Source organism: Elaeis guineensis, chromosome 15 (genome assembly GCF_000442705.2).
Source record: "Elaeis guineensis isolate ETL-2024a chromosome 15, EG11, whole genome shotgun sequence".
Classification (NCBI taxonomy): domain Eukaryota; kingdom Viridiplantae; phylum Streptophyta; class Magnoliopsida; order Arecales; family Arecaceae; genus Elaeis; species Elaeis guineensis.
Genome location: NC_026007.2, coordinates 53724456 through 53750673, shown reverse-complemented (window position 1 = coordinate 53750673; position 26218 = coordinate 53724456). Strand labels below are relative to the sequence as shown.

The window sequence follows — 26218 nt, the reverse complement described above, 5'->3', positions numbered from 1 at the left end:
ATAGTTGAACAATGATATTTATATTATATCACGGCCTAATGTAATGTACATGTCTAATAAACACCCTCAAATAGTTGATGCACGGATGCCTACCTTTGGCATTGTAGGCTAGGTCATATTAACAAGAACAGAATGAATAGGTTAGCTCAAGAAAAAATTCTTGATGATAATGATTATGAATTATTGCCTACTTGTGAGTCTTGTTTACTTGAAAGAATGATCAAGTCATCTTTTACTGAAAAAGATGAACGAACCAATGATGTTCTGGGTCTTGTACATACTAATGTATGTGGACCCATGAGCACTAGTGCCAGAAGAGGGTATCAGTATTTTATTACATTCACAAACAACCTATCTAGGTATGGATACATCTACTTGATGAAATATAAATCTGAATCATTTAAAATGTTCAAACGATTTCGTAATGAGATAGAGAAAAAAATTAGAAAGAATATTAAAACTCTTCAATCAGATCGAAGAGGTGAATACTTTTCTGATGAATTTTTGATATATCTTGAGGAGAATGAGATTCTCTCTCAATAGACACCTTCTGGAATGTCATAATACAATGGTGTGTCAGAAAGGAGAAATCGAATCTTGTTGGACATGATTCGATCCATGATGGATTTTTTTAGTCTACTGATCTCTTTTTAGGGATATGCACTCGAATCGACTTGTTATATGCTTAATAAGATTTCTAGTAAATCTGTGAATAAAACACCACATGAGATATGGATGGAACGTAAGTCAGTGCTCTCTCACCTTAGGGTTTGGAGGTGTCCGACTTATGTCCAACATTTGAAAATGGACAAACTCAGAGCTAGATCTGACAAATATATTTTTATAGGATATCCCAAAGAAACTAAGGGTATTATTTCTATCTTACTGAAGAACAAAAAGTGTTTGTCAGCCTTAGGACAGTCTTTTTGGAAAAAAAAAATTTTTATGGAAGGAATTAATGCCTCTAAGGTTGAACTTGAGAAAGTTTAATAGGTAGAACCGACATAATCTAATGAACCCACAAAATCAGATTTGATGATATCAAATCCAAAATCTATTGTAAAGGCACCATTAAGGAGATCTAATAGAATATCGCATCAACCAGACAAATACTATGGTTTCTTGATCTGGGATGGAGATCCTATTGAACTCGATAAGAATAATGAGGATCTAATCATCTATATAGATGTAATGCAAAGGTTCGACTCTGATAAATGGTTTGAAGCCATAAAGTCTAAAATAGAGTCTATGAAGGTCAATAATATCTAGACATTAGTTGACCTACCTAAAGAGGTTAAACCCATAAGGTGTAAATGGGTCTTCTAAAGAAAGAGGGACGCAGATGAAAAGATGAAAATCTATAAAGCTCATTTGGCTATCAAGAATTATCGTCAGTATTATGATATTGACTATGATGAGATATTTTCTCCTGTAGCAATGCTCAAATCCATTTGGATTATACTTGCGATAGCAACACATATGGATTATGAAATCTAACAGATGGATGTAAAAACAGCTTTTTTAAATGGAGAGCTGAAAGAAGAGGTATATATGATACAGCCTGAAGATTTTACATCCACAGATGAGTCCAAAGTGTGCAAGCTTCAGAGATCCATCTATGGATTAAAGCAGACATCTAGAAGTTGAAATATATATTTTGATAAGATTATCAGAACGTATGGCTTCATTAAGAATGGAGAAGAACTCTGTATTTACAAATGGATAAATAACTTTATGGTTGTATTTTTTATTCTGTATGTGGATGATATTCTTTTAATTGAAAATGATATCCCTACATTGCAAGGAATAAAAGTTTGGTTATCATCTTAGTTCTCTATGAAGGATCTGGGAGAAGCATCCTACATCCTTGGGATGAAAATCTATAAAGATAGATCATAAAAAATGCTTTGATTGTCCCAATCCACGTATATTAACATCATGCTGAAATGGTTCAGCATGAAAAATTTTAAGAAAGGCTCTCTTGATAGGCCATAGAATTTCTCTCTCGAAGAAGAATTATCCGACAACTCCTCAAGAGAGAGAGCGTATGAGTAGAATTTTATATGCTTCGACAGTGGATTCTATAATATACGTCATGACATGTACAAGATCAGACATGGTATACTCACTAGGAGTAGGGAGTAGATACCAGTCTGATCTAGGAGAGAATCACTGAAAGATCGTAAAGATCATCCTTAAGTATTTGAGAAATACTAAGACTCAGTGGCTTGTTTAGGGTGAAACTAACTTAAAACTAGTGGGATTTGTCGACTCCAGCTTTCAATCAGATCATGATGATAGCAAGAGTGTATTGGGATATATTTTTATCCTAAATGATGGAGTAATCTACTGAAAAAATTTCAAGCAACACACCGTGGCTGACTCTGTTTGTGAGGCAGAGTATATCGCGGCATCCAACACTGCAAAGAAAGCTATATGGCTATGAAAGTTCATCGATGAGCTTGAAGTGGCACCCTCTGTTGATGGTCCTATCCTGTTATACTACGACAACACTGAAGCCATTGCTCAAGCCAAAGAGTCGAAGTCCCATCAATGCACCAAGCATATTCTGTACCGCTACCATCCTATCCGAAAGATCGTGGATCGAGGTGACGTCGATCTTTAGCAGATCGATAGAAAGGAGAATCTAGCCGACTCATTTACTAAAGCTCTCAGAATCAAAGAGTTCAATGATCACAAGTCGAAGATGGGTATACGATACTATACCGATTAGCTTTAGTTTAAGTGAGAGTTGTTGAAAATTATATCCCAAAGTTAATCGTCAGTCTGTTGACGATTGTGCTCATATTTATAAATTATATATAAATTTTTATTAATAAAAATTATTTAACTTTTTTGTCACATTTTGTCCATCTTATTTGAACTCCTATGTTGTGATGAAGTCCTTAAGACTATATTTAATCGACAAAGAAAGATTTATCGTTTAATCCTTAAAATATATTCACGACCAAATGATATGATGTTAATAGGATGATAACAACATCAAGTATAAGTTATTATATACCATATAGGTTGATTATTCTCTTAACTAAGGAGTGTGGAGATACTAATATAATATACAGATGGAATATAGGAGTACATTCGCATCGAACGTGATCAATTGTCGAGTACTCTCCTGTCAAGAATAGCTTACGAAGAGTATGGATGTAAGTATCTCTTCAATCTGAGATCACCACGATGACTTGTAAACAACTCACTGTACTTTGACGCTGGATCATCTAAATTTTTAATTCAGTAATGAAAGATTTTTGGGTGCAGTCAAGTACTTATTAAGTCAGTGCGTGAGTCAAGATGAGGTTGATCTCTCTGAATAAGTAGGAGCTAATGTATCAGTATATTTTAATTAAGTAAAATCTTGATCAAGATAATCCATGTGATAGATTTAAAAGGTTGAAGTATAATATGGTTAACTATTTTAGGATTGATAGTTAAATCCTAGGTCACCTTGAGCACTAGGATCAAAAAGATGAATTATACAGTAACTATACGTCTGTAGGTTCTAGAATATTGCTTTGCAATCTTTCGATCTATCCGGATGTCAGGTCCCATTGCTAGATGGTTACATCAATTAGTATAAAAATTTATTTCTATGCTATTGGCTTAAATTCGAACCTGTGGGACCATATACATTAGAAGATTTGGTCTAATCTGATGGCTGAAGAATCCCATTAGATTGGGACTCTGGTGAAGAGTTCAACTGGATTGAGACTCTGAAGGAAAGTCTCACTGGACTGAGATTTTACTGTTAATGGAGGATTTATTAGCAATTAGATTGCTAATTGACTCAATTTGATTGAGCAAAGAGGTTCGGATCAAGTCTAATTGAATTGGATTCAGTTTGACTTAGATAGGATTTGATTTGATCAAGCCTAATTGCAAGAAAAATTTATTTCTGATTTGATCAGGACTTGGGTTCAATTAATTCCTAATTGGATTAGAAATTTATTGAGATGATTGTGTTCCTAATTAGATTAAGTTTTCTTCTCTCATTGGATTCAAACTAGATCTGATTTGATTTAGAATCAAATTGAAAATGAAGAATCCCAGCCAACTGGGACTCTCTCCCTTGCGCAAGCCCTAGGTCCCACGTCATTTATTGGGACTCTCTCCCTTGCGCAAGCCCTAGGTCCCACGTCATTTATTTTAACGCAAAAATGGGTTTTGCATGAGATTTTTGGGCATGAGAAGAGAGGGCACAGAGAGGGTGAATGGCAATATATGATGAGTCATGATCCTTATCTCCTTCCTGATTTGAATACGATCCGAATCAAAGATAAGGAGATAAGATGGAAAGAGATCGATTTTGTTTGGTAAGTTGTGTGGTGCCAAAATATTTTTTTCCTATTTTCTTTAAGGTGTTTGTTGGCGTGAGAAAGATCTGATTTCTTTCTCACGCCATCACATATTTTTGAAAAAAATGGGATGCCCCATATGGTGTTGGCGTGGAGATTTATGGCACCTCCTCCTCCAAACCCTAAACCCTAACTCCCATCTATAAAAAGGGGGTCCAATAGTTGGATGCCGTATATGAGCAACAGTTAAAATTTGTTTCTTCTCCATAGCTATATCCTCTCTTCTCTTCCTCCATTAATTCTTCTCCATCTCTAGAGCATCTAAAAGATCAAAAGAATAAGAAGAAGATCAGCCTTCAAAGATCCTTGTGAGCTAGCACTCTCGAGGAGCCTGATCAGTATCCATTCTTCGTGTGGACGATCTGTAGAGGCTGGACTCCTTTGTATGGCTATGAGCAACCTAAAGGAACTCCTTTTCATGCGATACGCTAGTAGAGATCAGTAACCAATGTTTCAGTAATTAGTTCTGAACTCATTAGATCAGGTTTGATTAGATCTAAGGATTAGATCTATTGTACAGCATCGATATGATCGATGCAGATTTGTAATTTTCAAATCTTAATCTCATATTTAATCATATCATAGATCTTGGCACGGTAGTTTAGATTAGATCTTGTACATGTAATATAGGTTAAATTGTTTAATCTATTAAGATCCACTGCAAAAATTTTAAAATTGCCATAGAACTACCAATGTTTCCTTCAGAGATATGATCTCTATGCATACTTGATTGATTAGATTTAATTTATAATTTACTTTAACATCGTTCTGATATAAGGTTATTCTGACATAATATTGATACGTTATATTGCATGATTGTCCTAAAATGATATTGAAAAAGTTTTTGAATTTTTTCTTTCGCTATGTTTTTTTTTTTTTTGAAATCTCTGCATGCATGCTGGATCGTCATATGATGGCGTTTCCTACCGCCCTGTGAGAACTGTTATATTCTGACTTTCTGGGCTGCTTTCATATCAGAGTGGTGTGATTGTCAGTATGTACCAAAAAAACAGAGAGGATTTCCACCACGAGATCATCTGTTAGTCACCTGGCATCATGGCAAGGCATTGAATAATCCGGAGGGAGCATCGAGAACCTTTTTTTTGGGGGGTTCTGGTGGGTGGTTCCCTTCTCCAAACAAGGGAGAGAAACAAGAGAGGAAAGGTGGACGGCTGGGGATCAAGAAGGGCATCGTTTGTCAAGCAGTATGTGCTGCAAATTGGTTGGATTGACCCCAATCCGAGTAGACATAATTCAATCCATATTTCAAGCTGTGGATTGAATTGAGTTTAAGAACTAGACCAGATCTAAAATTTGGATCAGGTATGGTTTTTGTATTTTCCAACTTGACATGACCCAACTGATCTGTATATTATCTGATCTAATTTCATCTACTAAAATGAACCCAATCCAAAAGTCTAAATCATATAAACTTTCTTCTCTTTATTCTAAAAATCTTTCCCAATTCATTAAATGAACTCTTATTTAAATTTTAATATCTGACTCCTCTTGTTTCATCTTAACAAACCTTCTTTCATCTATTTTTACTTATTATATTTAAATATCCATATTTTGTTGTTTATTTTGGTCGATTATTATTTATAATGACCTCAAGTGGACCAATTTATCAAAATTGTGGTTTGTAAGCTTAAAAGTGATTTATTACTTGAACAAAGTTCAAACTTTGTGAATGGAATTCATATTATGTTTAATAATTGGCAATCTATCCAGATTGCTGGCAATTTAAAGTGGGCCTATTGGATTGCTACAGTTTGTATACTTTTTGGCTGGCAATCCAAATTACCTTGATAATCTATATTGCCTCTCATGAGGTAATCCAGATAGCCTTAGGAAGGTTTGACCATCCAAATTACCACTTCTTTGACAATATTATAATAAAAATTTAGATAAAATTATCTCTTAAAAAATCACACAAAATCTATTGTCCAACCCCACCCCTTCCCCCGGTGCCACCCACAACTCCTCAGCATGCGCTCCTCGCTCGCGGCTCCTTCGCCTCCTGTCCGCCCATGGCTCCTCCATCTCACCCCCCCCCCCCCCCCCCGCCCTACGACTCGTGGCTTCTCCGCTCTCGTCCCCCACCACCCCCCTATATCTCCACACTCATCCCCATCACCCTCACGGCTCCTCTTCGTGCACCTAGCCTCCCCCCAAATGACCCACAACTCCTCTGCCCCCCCACTCCCTGCCCATGGCTCCTCCTCTCTCATCTGCCACCATCCTCTCGTGGCTCCAAAGAGCTCATCCCCATCACCTTCGCACTCGTCCCCACTACCCACGGCTCCTCTATATGCGCCACCTCCTCCTCTCCGACCCGCGGCTCCTCCACCCTCGTCTCCCACCACCATCTATGGCTCCTCCACGCTCATCCCCACTTCCTCCATGACTTCTCCACGTGCACCTCCCCCCTCCCCCCCTTTTGTGCCCGTAGTTCCCCATGCCCTCCGGCCCACCGCTTCCCACTATACAGAAAGAAGAGCACCGGAACAAATTATTGGAGGTATTTTGAAAATTTAATTTCACATTACCGATAATCTGATTGTCATACCAAATATGTCAATCAAATTTTCAATAATTTTACTGTAATATTATCTGCATAAATCAAACATAGTAATCAACATTATTGATAATTTAATAATAGTAATCTATCTTAAAGGCAATCCATGTTACCTTCCAAGATTTCCTAGCGATGCACCAAGCGCAACCTCAAGTTTAAGTTGGCTCTTTATATTTTATTTAATTTTTAGTAATTTTATTGTTATAGTTGTTATATTTTGGCCATAAAAAAAAATAGCTAGATGTCTGCCTAGAACTGTAGACTCAACCTAAACCGAAGACCAAATATATCGAGTTAGACCCTGGTTATATTTCATCCCGATCCAACCTAAATGACCTACTGGATCTAGAATTTGTATGGACCCAACCCAATAAAGCTTGAGCAGTGCCGAGCATGCTCTGGCCCCACCCAACCTGTTCATGGTCCTAAGCAGTGCTGATCACTGATACAACAAGCTAATCTATGTTGGAGGATATTTTCCACACGATTGTTGGCTTCCAGCTTTCAAGGTTATGGATACCTATGACTTTCATGCAATGATATCTCTGTATCCTAGTTTGGATGATACGTCCCCTTGTCATATAAGAACGTGTAAGATAGTGTTTTGATTTTGAAAATTCTCAAACCCTTCATTCAGCCCGTTACTCAAATGGACGGAGATGGGAATCGAATAGAGGATGAACTAAGAACCTTTATTAATCTCCTTGAAAAAAAAAAAATTGTAATGGTTTTTGGTCCTTTTTGTTGCATAACAATGGATAAAAAATGATATCAGTCATGACAGGTTATTTAGCAATACAATGGTTGTTATTCTCGTTGGTAGTTATAGTTTCTTTTAATAATATATATTTTTTAAAATTCTAAGTTTTATAACTTTTTCCTTGCAAAATGTTTGCACCATCTAAAATTTATTTGTTAACAAGTACAAAGTGTGATGAAAGATGACACTATTACTTTTTCCGTTATTGCCTGCTATTTTCCACTACAATATCACTATAACTTATAACAGCTGTTAACAGCTTTTGTGTTTTTTTAACACTAAAAATTTGAAATCACATTTTTGGGGTCAATGATGGCCATCATAACTGCTATGATGGTCCATAAAGATTTTGAAAGGGTCCACTATAATGGAATATTGCTGTTAATCAAATCCTTGGTTTCCTCCAGAGAATAATTTTTTTTAAAATACAGTTCATGCAGTGATGCTTGAAAATTACTATTTCAAACCAGTCCAAAGAAATATTACTTCAAATATATCATCATTTTTTCTGAAATTTATGCACAAGGAGCAAGGGCGAAGTTGGTTATATAGATAAATAAGACCATACTGCATTGTTAACAAGATAAAAAGGTGAATGATTGGCACAGATCTTGTAGACCGCCAATTGAACAACTACAAAGTAAGCAAATAAAGCCATACAGGAGTATTTGCAAGTAGGTACAGAAATGCATGGAAACCTGTGTAATAGGCTACACAATGAAGGATAGCTCCACCCCCAAATAGCTATAACCTTCTAATTCTTATGGAGATGGGATCTTAATCTAGTACACCCACCAAATATTATCACCAGCTTAATTTGTTTGGTAAGATACCTAGCTAGACTTACTGCACCTACTAATGGTAAGAGTTCTCGCTCATTAGCTATTGAGCCGAATTATGTTTACAGGGACCAAAAAAGTAATTGCATTTATAATTGACCTGACTAGACATTTATGCTGGCCTCAATTGTTCATTCCTTTGTATGTTCTTATGATGCTTCCTCAGCTACACATGATTAACAAGGCCTCCCAAGAAAGCATTCAAATAGAGAAAGATCAAATCAATCTTTGCAGACTAATGCTGCCTTATGATTTAAGCAGAAATATTGAGCAGAATATCAATACAACCATCAAATATAGACTGATAGAAGAAAAATTATTATGCCAGCTGATCCTCTTACTCATGTTACCTTAATTTCATGGAAGCACTCTGAATAGGACCTCGACCAGCACAAATTTATTGAGAAGCTAAGATTCGATCATAGTCTGCAAAGAAAGATGTGCTCTCTTTTTGTACATAGCATTGCTGTTTTCTCACAAAAAAAAAAAAATCAAATCAGATATAAAATATAAGCTCTGTTCTTCACATCTACACTGTGTACTCAACATGACCTTACAAGATTCATACAGTGACGAGTAAAGAAAACTCTGAGAGATATCCTAAAGCTAGAGCTGCCACAGATCATTTTATGAGGTGTTAAGGCTTGAGAATCTGAACATGTATCCTTCTAATCTTAACCACTATGTACATAAGACTTCTAAATGAGCGAAACAGCTGCAAAGTGATGTCAGTGCCTATAGCTGTTCACTGTTTACTGCTTCACTTTAGCAGTAAATTTCAACATTCAACTTGAGGATATGTCATATGTGACAGTTGGAAAGAGTTTGAGTAAAGTTCTGCACAGGAGATGATTGCCTGAGCTCGTAAGCTGCTTGGAAACAGTCTGCTGCTTGATGCAGTGAACCTTCTGCTTTTGAGATGTAACCAAGATTCAACCAGGCATTATGATTTGTCGGTTCTAGACGGAGAGCATTCATTAAGAAGCTCCTTGCAAGTGACAGTGATTTCCCTCCAAACATCCTTAGAACAGCTGCTATAGAAACCATGCTTGGAACATAGTCTGGTTCAATCGAGAGTGCAACTGAAAAAGCTACCAAAGCGTCTACATGCAATGACTGAGCTTCCAGTAGCATGCCTGCAGGCACCCAACAATGTTCAAATAGACGATAAGAGCAAACAGCAGTAAGATAGTGGCAGAGATGATCTAACATTAACACAGAATTGTGATAAAAGTGAAAAAGCATCCCTATAGAATGTCATAGGAGGCTGACCAAAAGAGTTTTAACAAAGCATTTTATTAGCTAGCTAAGTAGGTTCTATCATGAAACATCACTAGCATTTTCAGACAGTCAAGTAAAGAATGAGGTTTACACAAATTATCCTTGTAGACCTGGACACTAACACAGGTATATACTATATCTAGTTTCAACAATTTTTATTTTTCTTGTTCTGGAAGGGAAGTCTGAGAAACGGGTACTTAAAGTTGTACTTAATCTGTAAGGCTCTATCTTCTGCAACCAAAGGGGCCTGTAATCTATCATGATAAATTACTGTTGAAAAAAAAAATCACCAATAATACTTTTATAAGTTCTTAATATTGGTGTCAGGTTTCCATAAAAAAAAAGGGTTTTCAGGCAACGCATGCATCAACTACTGAAAGAACTCCCTTGGAGAGGAGAAGAAATGAGTACACAACAAAAAGGCAAAACAAAAGCTAAAGAAGAAAAATTCAAACATTATGTCAAAGTACATGATGATGTTTCTTCAAGAGTGCCATCCCTACTATGCCCCAGATACACTTTTGAGCAAAGGTCTTCTGGACCAATACCGGGACTCATACTAGCCAGCAACCGATTCAAAATTGTACAAGTCCATGCCATGCCATTCCAGGACATATTGAAACACATAGAGGGTGGGAAAGAGGGAGGACATAGAGGAAGAGAGAGAGGGAGAGAGGGGCAAGGCTTACTAGTGATGATGTCATGTTGCCAATCCGACCTACTGAATCATTCTGACTTGGGCATCTGTTCAGTTCAGTACAGACCAACCTGCCTGGTTTGGGTCAGTTCAGTGATCACTGCAGTTTTGAGTCTATTTTTGGAGTTATTAAGAATGGGAATAAATTGAGAAACAGCCATGTCCACGGTATTTTGCCATTGCCACTATGCTCTGTGGTTTGAGTCTAATTTTCAGAATTTCTAAGGATGGAAATAGAGAGACAGCAACAATCACAACATTATTCCGATTTTGGTGACACAAATCCTTGCCTCAATCCCGCAATACTCAAAAAAGCTCCCTAAAGAAAAGTTCCATAAGGTAAGTTTGCACAAATTTTACAAGATTTTGAGTTTGCAGGATGGCATATTAAGATTTTTTTTTAAAATAAAGGTCAAAAAATGAAATTTTCCTTTAGATAAGTTGCAATTGTTAGTTTGACAGCCCATAAGCATATTGGTTAGTGATTTGCAGGAAATCCACAAAAGATTTTGAAAAGTTGATGTTGTTCCACAAGAATCCTCGGAATCCACAACAAAATAATAGATCTCTAGAAGAAGCTAACTTCACAACGGTAGAATGACTTTGCATTATTATTCTGAACTCTCAAGTAACATAAAATACAAATTATACCAGTGTCCGACTGGTTCTTTAACTAACTTGCTCCATCTTTCAATTTGGCACCCTTTTGAATCCTTTTTTTGATTCTTCAATGCTAAATAATGACAGAGTCTGACTATCAACAATCTCCATCAACAAATCCAGCTGATACAATAGCATAATTATTTGAGTCTCTAAAATAATCACAGAAAGCTCCCATTGAAGATGTGCTGCTGGACTGTCAGCTGTTCACCAGTAGTTGATATCTCCAAGTCCTATCACTTCCAATGTTGACAAAACATTTCTCATGGCTTCCCTGGATTCTATTTAGACTTCCCCACCCTTATTTTAAATGAGAATCTAAGTTGGTCTTCTTACCAAGCCTTCCTGGATCTTTGTTGAATACTTGCATTGGCTAACCATCCCAATGGGTCCACAAATTTTATCCACCCTTAACCATTGCAAATTCTTTCTAATTTTACCTTTTAAACATTACTTTTTCTTACCACATATCCATCTAAACCTTCTATATCAGTCAGCTCATCTTTTACTTGATCCTTCTTTATTATCTGACATTCTAACCAACAAAACATGATGGGCCTTATTTCGTATTTATAAAATTTTTGTCCAGGCACATTAATGCAAGGGTCACACAACAAGGCTCAAACAAGTCTCCACATTATCCACCTTACTCTAATTCGATTATATATCTTCGTTGAACTCACCGTTCTTTTTTTAATAGAACTTTGATATGCGTCATGTTCAGAACAGAATTTTTCTTGATCATCAATTTTGATTCGAGCTTGCTTTTCATTTAAATTTCTATTAAAATTGTATTTCACATATATTTAGTATTGCTTTTATGAAATTTTAGTTTTATCCTTCAAAACATTCTTTCATAATTTCAATTTCACATCCAACCCTATTTATAAAACACCATTCAATTATATATCATCTACATGTAACATGCAGTACAACACCTCCTCATGTGAAGGATAATTTTGTCCATAAAAGTACAAAAGATTTGACCCAAGGTAACCTACAAACTTGATTGTTTTGCCAAAATCTTTTCAAATGATTGCTATTTTCAAAGATGTTCTCACAACAGCAACATACCAGCAAGTTTATGTTCCTTAGAATCCATCAAATTATTTTTAGTATTACAAGGCTATTAATGGGCAGCTGCAGGCCTTATGGAATATTTACTTGACCTATTGAAAATTTTGGATACTCCCAGCTCAAACCTTTTTCAGCACTAAGTCATATCAATATCGCATGCTTGCCCAAATGAAGTAAAATTATATGTAAATTCCTCCTCTTCATTAAAAGTCATTCAACTTGCTCTCCAGGAAAGTCAATGACCTCCACACTCAAATTTAGATCCCAAAGCTTGCTGTCCAAGCAAGAGAATAGAGCAAAAGCTTTTTGAGTCAAACATATAAAGTTCTGATTATGACCATTTAACAGACATACCAATGCTGTAGATAAAAACTTTACATTCACCCCCTCCATGTTGCATATGAATGATATGCATACCTTCAAGTAAGAAGTTAAAAGTCTGTCCGCATATGCATGCCATGTGATACATATTTTGCCGCAAGGTTACAAGTACACTGAATTCTGGTGGCTCAAAGTTGTCAGTATGACAGTATCAGTTAGCTCATTACTGTTATTATCAATTTATGTCAACCCATATCGTAGCATATCATAGTGGTACATTACCATATGGGTTGCCATAGATGAATATTCTACTAAGTTTCAATTATTTTTAAACAATTATACCCAAATTAGTTTATTTGGTTTGACCACCTTTTCTGATCCTACTGCTGAAAGCACCCCAAAAGCCATTTTGCAAGCTAAGCGTTCTGCATATAACATGGGCGGAGACCAAAAAAAATTTCTGGTTATTCTGTTATAAGACGAATTATGGCTTTCCATTTTCATAAATCAACAGAATATGATGAACGAACAAAGACTTATGGAGTCTTCTACAAGTCCATAGGATTATGCCTAACTCAAAGATAGACTGAAGGAACATAAGGTACAAAATAGCTTTTTCCCAATTTTATCCTCCAGGAATCCTGAAATAGCCCAGTATAAGTTACTTTACGAGGAGATTATTTTTGAGATATTAATATCTGATGACAGATTACCATGTCTCTTCAGGGCACACTAATTTTGAGGTTGTTTTAACTAAAAGATCAGACACAAAGGAAAAATCAGTAGTTTTCATGTTATATGTTAGCTCTTGACCCTTGTTTTGGATTGTTTTTAATATAACATAATGCTAATTGTTGGGTTAGTAGCTAAAAACATAAATCAATATAACACATGTTTATGTTCACAAGCAAAAGATGTGTTTATTTCAATGTATGACACAATAATGGAGGGTCCAATTATTTGTTAAGAGAATGGAGAAATGGAGAGAAACCTGCCTGCACCATAATTATCAAAGTCCAAATTCTCAGGGATGCACCATCCAAGACTAGAATCCACAACTCTTCGTTGCTAAGCAAAGAGGGTGTGACCACTGGGCCAGCACCATATTAAAGGGTCAAATTATTTGTTTAAGTTTTCAAAGTATATTTTTCTCTGCTTCAAGTCAACTAAAAGTAGCATGAAATAGTATTACTAGTGTATCCTATACGAGATTTCAAGAATCAAACAATGTGGTTCTCTGCTGATCAGCATGTAACACATTGGGCCGGTACCAGCACCCAGCATGAGTCAGCATGGCACCCATTAATTCTTCTTTTTTATTTTTAATGAAACAGATGGTGCCGAGTCTTTTTTTGTTTTTTATTCCATCACTACATGACATATATGCTTGTAAAGCACAACATAACATATCCACCAGCATTGGTACTTAAATTCTTGGTCTTATCATTACTTTGGCATATTTTTCAACACTATCATGTATCTTTGACACTAATGAAGTCCACTGTGTCCACAAAATATGGTAAATGTATCTTGTCGTCTGTTAACCAACATAAGAAAGACAACTGACATCTTAATCATTGCCACCTGGTGCTACTTCTCTTCATTAGTCCCATATGTAATGAATCAAGTAGACACTAGATGTATACATAATGAGCAACACAAGCAATCTTGAGATCTCGTCAAATTCCCAAGTATAGAATCCCTTGGTCTTTGTACCAAAATTTGTAAACCATGTAGACCTATACCGTAGCAGATTCTCCAAGCCAAGTTGATCTTTTAAGACTCAAATTGGAAACAACAGCAACTAGCTCCCATACTAGGCCATCATGTGTAAGAATCATATATATGACATCATATGTCACAGAGATTATTCCTCTTACTGTATACATGATCAATCATTTCACAGGTACTCATCTGTTTCTTTATTAAGTCAATCACATTAACGATTTCACCTTTTCATCACAACCATTGCTTGGAAAAACCCTTGGACAAACACTAAAATTTATAACAAAAAGAGTGAAAATAACAAACTTTTCATGCTTTAGATCCCAATAGATAAAACCATTTATTTAATAGGCACTAACATAAAAATTATTCTGAAATATACTCCAAGTGCTCCCACCACTAAAAAATAATCAGAGCAATAATAATACAGAATATGGCAGACATATAGTGCATACACATAGGTAAAATGCCTTGGCTTCACTGAGGAGGTCAATGGAAAAAAGGAATCCATCAAGGGTGATTATTCCCTACATTCAAATACAACTGCTTAATGAAGAGACCAAACAAAAATAATACTCTCCACTCTCCAGAGTTAACAAACTCTTCACATTGCGAGCTAGGCTATGGCCCAATGTAGCATCCCTATTTTGTTGGGAGGTACCACTTTCAAATGTTGTGAGGAAAAGGATAAATACTAATTGATTCTCCCACAATTATTTTTCAAAAAGTAAAATAAAATAAAATCCTTATCTTATAGATTTTGGGGTCTCTTGCTTTGATACCAAATTATATAATTGAGAAAACATTGAAGAGAAAGGAGGGGACATTAATTCACAAACTAGTGAGATATAAAGTGATGTAGTGGTTCATCGATTTAACATATGTAGGCCCACCAATTATAGAGGAAACAGCTAGTTTTCACCACTTCAAGCCTATTTGGATATTCCTGCAAGAATCGGGCCTGTTAATCTGCTAGCCTAAATCCTAATCTATGGACCTGTTGGTCTATAAGAAGAAAAAAGACCCATAGAGGTATTTTTTTCCTTCCCAGAGGATTTAGGCTGGGAGGTGTCAAGTTGATATGAGCCATGCTTAAATGAATGGTCCAATCCACAAATCCAGCAAGAAATTCAGCCAATCCTGCTGGATCACCAAAACAAGCCCTTAAGTTATTTGCTACACATGCATAAAAAATATATTCCTTATTTGGCATTTCAACCTAAATATTACATATAACCTGATTATTTAATAGTTCTCAATATTATTACATCAAAGGGCATGGAACTGCATTTTATTTTGTTTTTTAGTCCATTTGGTCCTTTGAGATAAACACAATTCCCTATATCAAAAGTTATTATCTACCACTTTTTCAAACTCTAGGAGAGATTTAGAGGATCGCTCCTTGATAGGATGACACCAATTTCTAGAGCATTGACATCGGATTGAACATTGGCCATAATTTCCAAGTCTTATGTATTGATTTCAGTATCCATATGGGCACTTAACTGGTGTAGTTTGTACAGATTGCAGGAATGATGCATCCCTTGGTATCATCACTTGGTATAGGGGTGCACCTAGGGCCGGTTCCCTAGCAATCTAGTGTGCGAGGCAGTATGCCCAATATGGACTGATATGGTTTGGTGCTAAAAATTCTTTGGCAATATCTGCTTGATTTTTCTATTGGGCCTTCTCAACTAGAATATGATCCACAGCTGCTTGGATGGGAAATTAGATCCTTTGGTAATATCTGCTTGATGATGATGGCCAAATTAATGTGCCTGTCAATTGTTCAATATACTTGACCCATTTAAGTACCATATAAGCCTTCGTTGGTGGCTTGCGATACCATACATGACTTATTGACTACAAGAACTTTTTGTTTTACCCACATTTTCAACTACCACCAGTAACTTTATTGTATAATGGCCTACTGCAAGCAACGCTTTCACAAAGTGCCTGAGTAACAACCAGCCTTCCAGTAAACGTATACTGTCTCGATAGCCTCATATATTTTAAGTTTGAAAAACTTAGGTTATCCAACCCTATGAGTAGCCTTGTTCCAAAACACATGGTCATGCTATTTTTAGCAGAATTTCCCAATTCACTGAAAAAAAAAAAAACATTTTTCAGATTTCTTGTGAGCTTCCTCAATATATCTACCTCAAGTTTTCTTAATATGGCATCACCAAGGTTGTTTAGAAGATCTGTCAGTTTATTATTAACCACATTGTGCTCAGTCAACCAAGCATCAGTGGTTGCTCCCTTCTTCAATGATGCTTACATCAATTCTTTAATCCTTCCCCATGCCTTCTTTATAGTTAATATGATGCTTAATATACCAAAGATGTCACTGTTCATGCCCTACTATTGAATTTTCCATTTTCTCGTGTGACACTCTAGTCTCATTAAATATTAACAAAAAGATGGTCTATACTTGGTACCAAGGAGAAGTATTGCATCATCCCTCTTGACCACAAGCCTAGCACTAGGATTGTTCACCTTCAAATTTATTTTGTTAATATGGGCAACATAACTTTGCATTTTATAACAATTAATCATGAGAATCAGGGAGCTATTCACAGTGAAGCAATTAGACAATCCAAGAGCTGAAGAGATCGAATCGAATTCACTTCCTTACAGCATTTATGAGCTACTGCACCTCTCACCAAGCAGTATTTAACTGACTTCATTGCTGAGCCCCAGCAAGCTGCTGTTGCTACTTCTTATTGGAAGAACTTTAGGCAAATAGTATGGTGTCTCCATTTCCTTGGTGAATCCTTGTCTCATGAAAAAGTAATAGTAGAAGTACACTCCATGCTGGAGAATCAAATCAGAGAACCACGTCATGGTGTAGACTTCCACAAAGAATTTCAAGAAGCTTCACGATCTTATTGCTAATCACCTTTACCTTGATGGTTAGCTGGCAATTAAAAGTTCCACGACACAAACAGTTATACTAAGACTCACTATCATTTTGTTTATCATTATTCCTTGGAAACAGAAGGTGATGCCATATTTCCAACCAGCCTCTGGCTGACTTCCTTACTCTTCATATTCTAAATGATCTATCTAAATGTTAGAACAGAAGTTTGAAGGGTCCCTTCAAAATCTGTTACTGTGCATGTAAGATACGAAGTCCCGCATCCCCATAGCAGTTAGTATTCTAACTAGGCAAACCCTTGGTATATGATCCTCCTTGGCTTTAAGGGAGTTTTTAAGTTGTTATTTTGTACCTCTACATATAACTAAATATCTATACATATTTGAATACATATAGCATGATCCTTGAGGCATATCCATCGTATAGTTCTATATATTTTGAGCAAAATGATGTTGTTGTATATAATTTGTCCTAGTTGCTCCAAGTAGATGCACATGTTTACAATGCTTCAAATATTTCTTGATTCTCTTAGAAAAGATGCTTGGCATGCGTAATAGGATGAGAACATCTAATTCCACCTTAGAGGCCTTCATGATTTGCTATTACTGTCAGGCATATAAACAGCCGATAAATTACTAGTAGACAGAATAAAAAAGGAAATGAAATACATTGTAATCAAGTTCTTAGATGGTATAATAACCTGTTGCATGCCAGCACTTCGGAGAGAAAATTTCGACAGATTTGGCTTTTTCCAAGCAAACATACGAATCATTCCATGATTCCAGTTTTGTATAAATGAATGACAAATCTACCCATGCTTCCATTTCTAAATCTTTTACTGCTTTACCCTGCCAAAAACAGATAGAAAGATGGAGATGGATAAATTGAGAACAATAAGAAATGCTAGAAACAGATAAGGCAGCAAAAAACACCAAACAGGTTAGATGACAAAGATCATGTATGCTAATTTGATCAAAGCAAACATAATCCAAAAGGGGATGCACACCTCAGAACTGGTGCTCCAAGACTTAAGTTCCTTCTGCGCCTGAATCATGGCAAGCAGAATTCTGTAAGTATCTATTGCATTCCTGGGCTGTTCCTGAGCAACCTGAAGTAAAGCTTTTAACCGTAGAAAATCCAAATGATCCACTTTTCCAGTCTCATCTATAGCAAGATCAACTATTGCTTCAGCATCCTTGAAGTTCTGCTCTGCAGATACTACCAGAGCTAATAGTTTCCAGCCACTCACTGAGCTCCCACCCACCATATCCAGATACTTTATTGCACTTTCAACAGCTGTGTTAAGATTTCGTTGTATTGCATTCTCCCTCCCAAGGCTATATATGACCTCAGGATCATCTTTCTCAATAGTTGCCGCATGGTGTAATGACTTCAGAGATTCACTTTGTAACCTCAGTCTTTGTGAATCAGAGATGGAAGACTGAGCACAATATCCATAGTAAACACCAAGCAAGTGGCTAGCAACACCCCTTAAATGCTTTTCTTGATTATTAGTAAATTCAATTGCCTTCATTGCAAAGTTTGTCCCTTCACAAGCATGATATGGATTTTTATAACACAACTTTGCTCCTAATAAAAGTGATGGCAGATGCGGTTTGTGCTTCCTTTCTGAATGACCCAAACCCTTTTTTAAAATGTTCAATGCAACATCATCTAGTCCCGCAGCACTGTAACAAAGTGCAAGAAGATACCATCTTTCACCTCTACTATAGATACCTGGCAACACTTGTTCTACATGACCTGCCAAAAGTTCAAATTGTCCAGATAGTGAAAGTGCATAAATAAGATGATCCATGATCTCAGCATCCCAATTTATTTCCTGGAAGGCTACCTTTCTCATGAGTATCAGCAACAACAGTATTGCTTCCTCTATGTTACTTGTAGGTGTCATATGTCCCCAAACTTGTTGAAATTGTTGAGGCAGGGGTACTTCAGCACCACCATATAGTAAAACTGTTGCCAAGTCTTTCTGTAAGCTAGCCCACCTTTTCAGATCTAAACTCCAGTGCCTAACAAGAGCACGGCGATATGCAGAAATAGCTTCCTCAAGAAAACCAGCCTGTTTCCAAAGCTTAGGAAGCAATTCCAGTGCTTTGTGAAACATTTCCTTCAGTTTAGACTCACCTCTTACTCCCTCCGGCATACCATCAGGCCATGCAGATTCGATAATGTCCAGGATATTTTTGCATTCCAGTGCAGCATCTGTCACATACAAAGAAAAGCATCAGCAAATACATATTTCAACTTTTCTTCAGCTTAACACAAAAGAAATCCAAATGCATTTGTATTTCTGTGCTCTCAAAATATTTTGGATACAAGAGCTCAAAGAAAATACATATGCAGAATATTATTCAATTAATATAATTAAAATTCAATTGCCCTTTTTTAATAACTTCATATAATTAATAACTAGATTCTGATATGATATTATTTGAACTAGGGTAGATTCTGATATGATATTATTTGGTTGAAAAGGGGCTTGGAACTCTCAAGAAGAGGGTGCAGGATCAGGAGCAAGATTTTAGAATGCCATAGTATTCCATGCAGTTTTCTTCATACCCAGCTTTTATAGAATAGAAAGATTAACTCTTCCACTAAATTAAAAGCATCCTTTAAGATCTGACCATTATCAAGCATGTCCTACTCCTATGTAGTTCCATACTTGTTGAACTTAGTCCACCTGACTGAAAAGCTAACCAAGAAAATAACTATGAGGTCAAATTCAGACTGCATTCAAGCATAGCAAATAAATAAGTTCTTAAGAGTGATAAAAAGCCCCAACATATGTCCCATTTGGTTATGAAAACTGATTTTTCAAATCTAGGAAGGAATTTTAGGTAAATTCCTTTCTAAGAAGTAAAATGCATGCTATTTTGTTGCCATTTCAGGTTATTTTTGAGTCAGGCTATGAAACATCAGTTCATAGTTGACGCAAGGTTTTTAAAATTTTATTTTCTTGTTTATGGTTTGCTTTCTCCTTGTAATAAAGAAATAGTAAAATTATAGAGAGTTAAATTTGATGTTTTTGCGGTTGAATTATATAATAGTTGAGGCTTCCTCAAAAGTGTGATCCCGTTTTTGAAAAGAAAAATTATCAGTGGCACAAATTTAATTTTATCACCAAAATATATAACAATGCAATGCTACAGGACTATTTTGCTACCTCTTCAAAAATGATGTAGTTGTTTTTTTATGATTGACAGGGCATTTCATTAGCTAGCAGGTTGTGGAGGTGTCGGATTCATCCTATAAGGTCACATGAGATGCGTGTTATTTGTTGGGGCATTGGACCATATGGGACGGTCCAAGACAAATTACAACCAATTTCAGGGGAACCGACTTATAGATAGAAGGGGACTCAGCAATGGTAGATGGGTAGTTTAGGACCAGGGAGAATGAACCATCACTTATTCTACACGACATATAATCAGCTATTGCAAATTTCCCCATACTAAAACTACCTATATATAGCAAGAGGTCAATGCCCCTGCCAACTGGCTGTCCAAGTACAGCCTTTCCTCTTCATCTCCAATGTGTTGGATGGGAACATTTCCCTACTAGCCTTCATTCCTTGGCATGAGTTGATTGTAGTGCTTTTATGTTTAAAAAAATGGTTGTAAGTCTGTAAGCCTAGGCCTTTCGGAAAAAAAGGGGAAAAAAGACAGCAAAAAAGGTCTTGGTTTCAGACTTAAACCATATGTTTCATTTATTCAATATGTTATGCAAGTTGCATGAGTTTGGGCTCTAGCCAGGACTTGATATGCAATGCATGAATTTAACATTGGCCCTAAAAGTTCAGGTCAATGGATTTCTGGATGCAAGATGGCACTGTGGAAGTCATACAAGAGCAAAGAGCCATGACACCCTACTTTTACCAAGTAAGGGTGTCTGAAGTGTTCTTTTAGGGAACAAATAGATCTAACATTCCTAGATAAGCAACATGTTCAGGTTTAGTGGATTTCTGACTGGACGGATGACTACTGTGACTAATCATATATGCTTGTTAATCCAAATATCAGACCTTACCAATGATGAGTTCAATATTGGTCATTACAATCTCTTGAACCATTTAGAATTCCATTCTTATGCAATCCTTAATGCCATTTAGAATTCCATTCTTATGCAATCCTTATTGCTAGGTATTTAACCATCCTGTCCTTACTTTGCTTAAGAATAACTTTTTGAAAACTTTCTAAGGTTATTAACTTATACCTTCCCATATTATCTATTTCTATGTTTCTAAAGATTGTTAATATAGAAATCTCATTCTTACATTTTCTTATGGAATTCAGTATTCCCACTTTATCACCTTCCCTCAAGACATTCTTCCATTATCTTCTTGGCAAATGATATTCTTGCAGACACTCAACGTCACAAGTCCTTGTTTCTCCCTGAGAATCTCATTGGTTGCGAAGCAACAAAGGCCAGAAACAATAATGGATATGCTTTTTTGAAAAAAAGAAGAGAAGAAAAAGGAATTTCTGGAACAGATGAATTTTAGATTACTTGGGCAGCACTATATTTATCATTGTGTACTACAGCAGAACTAAACCATTTCATATTTTCAACATTTCTAAGTGACTGTGTTTTCTTTTGCTTGTTCAGTTGGAATGTTGAGTAAACCAACCTTACTATGAAACAATTTTCATTCAACAAGGCATGGCTATCTTCTTACTTAGCTTGACTAGACAGTCAGCAAGCAGTGCAAATCATGACAAGGAACTTGCTCATCAGATTTTTCTACCAGTTTTAAAAGTAACTAAAACTTGTCAGGTTGACATAAGTGCAAAAAGTCTACAACAAAGCCAATATGGAAAATGCAAACTAAAATTACAAATACAAAGTTAAAAACTTAAGTTAAAAGTAAACTTAACCAAAGTGACTAAAAACTCATATTACCTTTATGTCGACCAAGCTGCTCCAAAGACTTGGATTTAAGAAATATTGCTTCGAGAAGAAGACTAACTGAATGCATCGACATTAGATTCACCTGCAAGTTTTCTCCTTTGGGACGATTCTTTCTATGCTGAGTTCTTTCAGCAATAGCTTTAATCATCCTTGGCCTCAAGCCACGAATATCAATTCCTTGAAACACTTGCAATGCTGCATCACAATTTCCTCTCTGGTACTCCAATCGACCTAATAATGCCCGTGCTTCCTATTACAACATAAAAATGCTATCAATAAAAATGATAATTCGGAAGATGAAGTTTGGATATGCAGAAATGAAATTAATGATGATGTAAAAGAACCTCGTAATTCAATGATAGAGTCTCTTTTAGTGTAGATTCTACATCATCTACTTGGCTATCATCAAACTTTGAATCCCAATCTCCTGTTTTCGATGAGAGGCCACTGACAGAGAAGTCCCTCGTTGCAAGAGATTCCGGTGACTGAGGCATCTCATTCTCTTCAAGCTGGAACTGCTGTCCTGAGCAAGTGCACAGCATGGTGACAGCTTCGTTCCTCAATGCGGTTCAGCTCATTCAGTGATCAGCTGCTAATAACTCCTATGCTCTCTGATCAACAATTCCATCAACAGAGTAGCCTATATACTAGTTTATAGATTCTTTTTGAAGAATTTGCTCAGCTTCCTTGTTTCGGTGTTTAGGAGACAATCTACAAATAAACCACTACCAACCTGATAAGATCATCATCTTCTGGTGGTTCCTTTAGGAGATCTAAGAAGAGAAGAGGAAGAAGTAAGATATATGACGATTAAATGCAATGAGTAATTTGTGAAAAAGAAAACTACAGCAGAACACACGAAACATCTGATATATAAATATATATACCCATCAAAACTTTTTCCATCCATCAAGGATTCAAATTTTGAACGCAAACTGATCATTAAAACCCAATAACCGAACAAAAGAAAACTTTATATAAAAGAAAGAAAAAAGACTGCAACTCCACAGGGAACCATGTTATTACATGATTGCTTATCTCCCTCTTTGGGTTCCTTTATCCCAACATTTCACATGAATCAAAAGAACCCCATTCAGAGAGTAATGAGATAATCCACTGACCCACCACCCACTAGAACCAAACAATTAAAAGAAAGAAACAATAAGAAGAAAAAGGAAACAAAAGTTACCCCCTTTCAAATCAAAAGTGGATGCTAGAGCACCTTTAAAGTTTCAACCCATTCCCTATTTTTTTGAAAAAAAAAAACAAACCACTGTAAGCACCTTCATTCCTTGCTCATCATTACATCCAATACCCTAAAGATCAACTATTTTGAAGAAGCAACTCAAACACAATACCAAACACCCCGGCAGTCCCACCTCTGAAATCCCCAAGAAACTTCGGAGAGAGAGAGAGAGAGAGAGAGGGACGTTTCCAATGCTAGTGGGGAACGAAAGAGACAGGGGGATCACATCAGAAATGGACCCCGTGAAATCCAACAGACCAAATTTATCGGATCCAAAATCGAAGCAGCACCAAAAAACTCTCATTCTCGTTGAAAAAATAATAATAAAGCAGAAAGCAAGAAAGGGACATGAGATTGGGAGAAGTGGCCAATGGCCAACACCTTTCAGGGCCAGAAACGAATCGAGCAGCGTAAAATTCGCAGAGGGACAAAAGGGTAGACGAAAGGCTGGGGAGGGAAAAGTTCCAGCAAAAAGACACCCAGAAAAGAACGCACTACCAAAAGTAAAAACAGCTCCACTTTATCTCCCTCTCTCTCTCGGTTTAATCTCTCTCTCGGTTTAAATTGAACCCCCAAAGATATTCCAATTTGAATGAGACTTTTACACACAGGTAGATGTAACAATTTTTTTTTTTTTATGTGCTTTGGATTCCTTTTTGCGGCGATTAATGGTGGAATGATGCTTTATTAGGGAGTGGACAGTTTTTAACATGTGCCCATGATTGCCGATTTAAAAGGCAATCCAGGCCAGGTTTGACATTGTTGGTTTCTGTCTGCAGGTAATCCGGGCCAGGTTGGGTGGTGAGAGCCTGAGACAAGGCCTTTACCACCCACCAACGCTGACACCTTTCTTTTGTGGTTATTATGGTATACTTTTGGTGCCCGTTTGAGATTAAAATAAGGATTGTTTTGTTTGATAGAGTAATTTGATTCAAGGGTGCAGGGGTATGGTAGAGCGCGCACATATGCGTATACGTACATATATTGATATAGATATATGTGTGTGGCGTGCATATATATATATATATATATATATATATATGCACGCGCGAATCTAGTGCTTTAGCCAGCTGGGGAGGATGTGGATTAATGGCTGGATGTCACTTGTTCATGTCATGAGGTGCGGGAGGTACATACCAACCAAGCTTTTGGTCACCATTTTACCAACAGCTGCAAGTAAAAAAATGAATGCATGTAAACGAGGATTTAGCTGTGACCTGGATAGCAGAATATGCATTACAATTTATATGCTTTAGTAGAATATTTGAATACAAAAGAAGATAGAATGTAGGGATGCTTGATTTGCGATCATAATCAGAATTGGAAGGATTTAGAATGATCAAATTTTTTGAAGCATTTGATTTGTGATCAGAATCGAAATCGAAATAAAAATTTAAAATTATAGAAAAAAATAAAGATTAAATTTTATATAGATTGGACAATTTCTATTTTATTTTAAAAAAAATTAAAATAATTTTTTTTAATTAAACTGAATGAAAGACATCCATTCTCATTCTCATTTTCATTCCAATTTCTGAACCTCACTCATTCAAATCAAGCACCCCTACAATCTATTAAGTTATATTATATAAATATGTGCTGCACTATAGTCAATTTTTATTATTAGAGAAGAAGGATAGAGTATATGGGTGGAAAGGAGTAAATTTTAACTGCACAATTTGATGGAAACTTTGAATGTATGGTCACAGTATAAGGTTTATTCATTTGCTAGTAGATCCCTCCTTATTGGTGTATTAGGGGCCCCAAGGAGGGAGTAACCTACTGGCATGCACGTGGACAGACAAGTGTCACAAATTAGACAAGTGCCGAATTTATATGTTAAATGTGAATTTCATATTATATTGCCTGCATTGAAAGAAGAAATAAATAATATACTAAGTTCCATAGGTTATGATGTCACACAATAAACGTTGACACTTCCCAGCGTTATCTGAAGCTTAAAAGCTACCGCAATCATCACCAGCTGTCATGGGTCCCAAAAACGGGAGAGGCTTAAGAGGATATTTTTTTAATATTATTTTTTAAATATTTTATTTCACAAATACCCTCAAGTGAAACTTCTTTCCGGATCAAACGACCCATGCGTGAAATGATGGACTGAACTCACGATTTCAAAGTCAGATTAGTTAAAATAATAGATTCAACTTATAGTTTTAAATGGTTGATATGGTAGAAAAAATTATAGGTGTAATCCATGATTTCATAAATTTATTTTTTTAGATGGACTCATGGGCGCGCTTGATGGAGGGTTGGGGAAGAAATGAGGGTGGAGGAGCCACTAGAAAAGGTGAGCACAGCGGCTGTGGGGGCATCATGGGGAGGGGCGTAGAGGGTGGGGTGGGGTGAGGTGCAAGCATCAGACGAGAGGCTAGAGGTGCGCAAGACTATCGAGGTGGAAGAGTTTGTTGGAGAGTGGGGGGGTGGGGGGATGTGAGCGCAGCGACGTGCGTAGGGAGTGGGGGTGCCGGGAAACATGAGCGCAGCAGTGTGCACGATCTTAGGGGAAGTCGCGAGGGATCGGGGTGCAAGTGCTGAGGTGGAGGAGCTCGTTGGAGAGTGGGAGGAGGAGAGGGGGCAAGTGCGGGTGTCGGGGAGCACGGAGGAGCTTACGGGGGGCTAGGATGCACTCATCGAAAAATGAGGGGAGGAGGGGAGGCCGGGATGCAGGCATTGGGAGAGTGCAGAGGAGCTCATCGGGAGGGTGGGTGCGGGCGTTAGGGTAAGGAGAGAGAGGGGGGGGTTTGCGCTCGTTGAGGGGGTGGGGTGCTGGCATCGGGGAGGGAAGGGAAGGGGGGTGCGGGTGTGGGCACCGGAACTAGAAGGGTGGACT

General features: G+C 36.9%; 1 protein-coding gene across 5 annotated transcripts; it reads right to left on the bottom strand.

The window, feature by feature from the left end:
* Positions 1-8925: 8925 nt before the first annotated feature.
* LOC105057949 (protein NPGR1) lies at positions 8926-23881 on the bottom strand. Of its 5 annotated transcripts, XM_010940684.4 has the most exons (7): positions 23405-23719; positions 22855-22894; positions 22466-22732; positions 22113-22371; positions 18199-19415; positions 17893-18040; positions 8926-9686 (listed from the first exon to the last, which is right to left on the bottom strand). In XM_010940684.4, exons 3-7 carry the CDS (start codon positions 22661-22663, stop codon positions 9352-9354), a joined length of 2157 nt encoding a protein of 718 aa, XP_010938986.1. In that variant the 5' UTR covers positions 22664-22732; positions 22855-22894; positions 23405-23719; the 3' UTR covers positions 8926-9351. The 5 variants fall into 5 exon arrangements, with proteins under 5 accessions (XP_010938986.1, XP_019710535.1, XP_019710534.1 ...); XM_019854976.3 differs by lacking the exon at positions 23405-23719 and adding an exon at positions 23749-23881 and having other exon boundaries at positions 22466-22894; XM_019854975.3 differs by having other exon boundaries at positions 22466-22894; positions 23501-23719.
* Between the last annotated feature and the right edge of the window lie 2337 nt (positions 23882-26218).

Excerpts from the sequence above, each read along its gene's own strand:
- LOC105057949 (XM_019854976.3), bottom strand. The coding sequence starts at position 22,663 with ATGCTGTGCACTTGCTCAGGACAGCAGTTCCAGCTTGAAGAGAATGAG. Across the intron at positions 22,372-22,465 it reads CTCTATCATTGAATTACGAG|GAAGCACGGGCATTATTAGG; the intron begins GTTCTTTTACAT and ends ATGTTGTAATAG. Across the intron at positions 18,041-18,198 it reads CTTGGAGCACCAGTTCTGAG|GGTAAAGCAGTAAAAGATTT; the intron begins GTGTGCATCCCC and ends TGTTTTTGGCAG.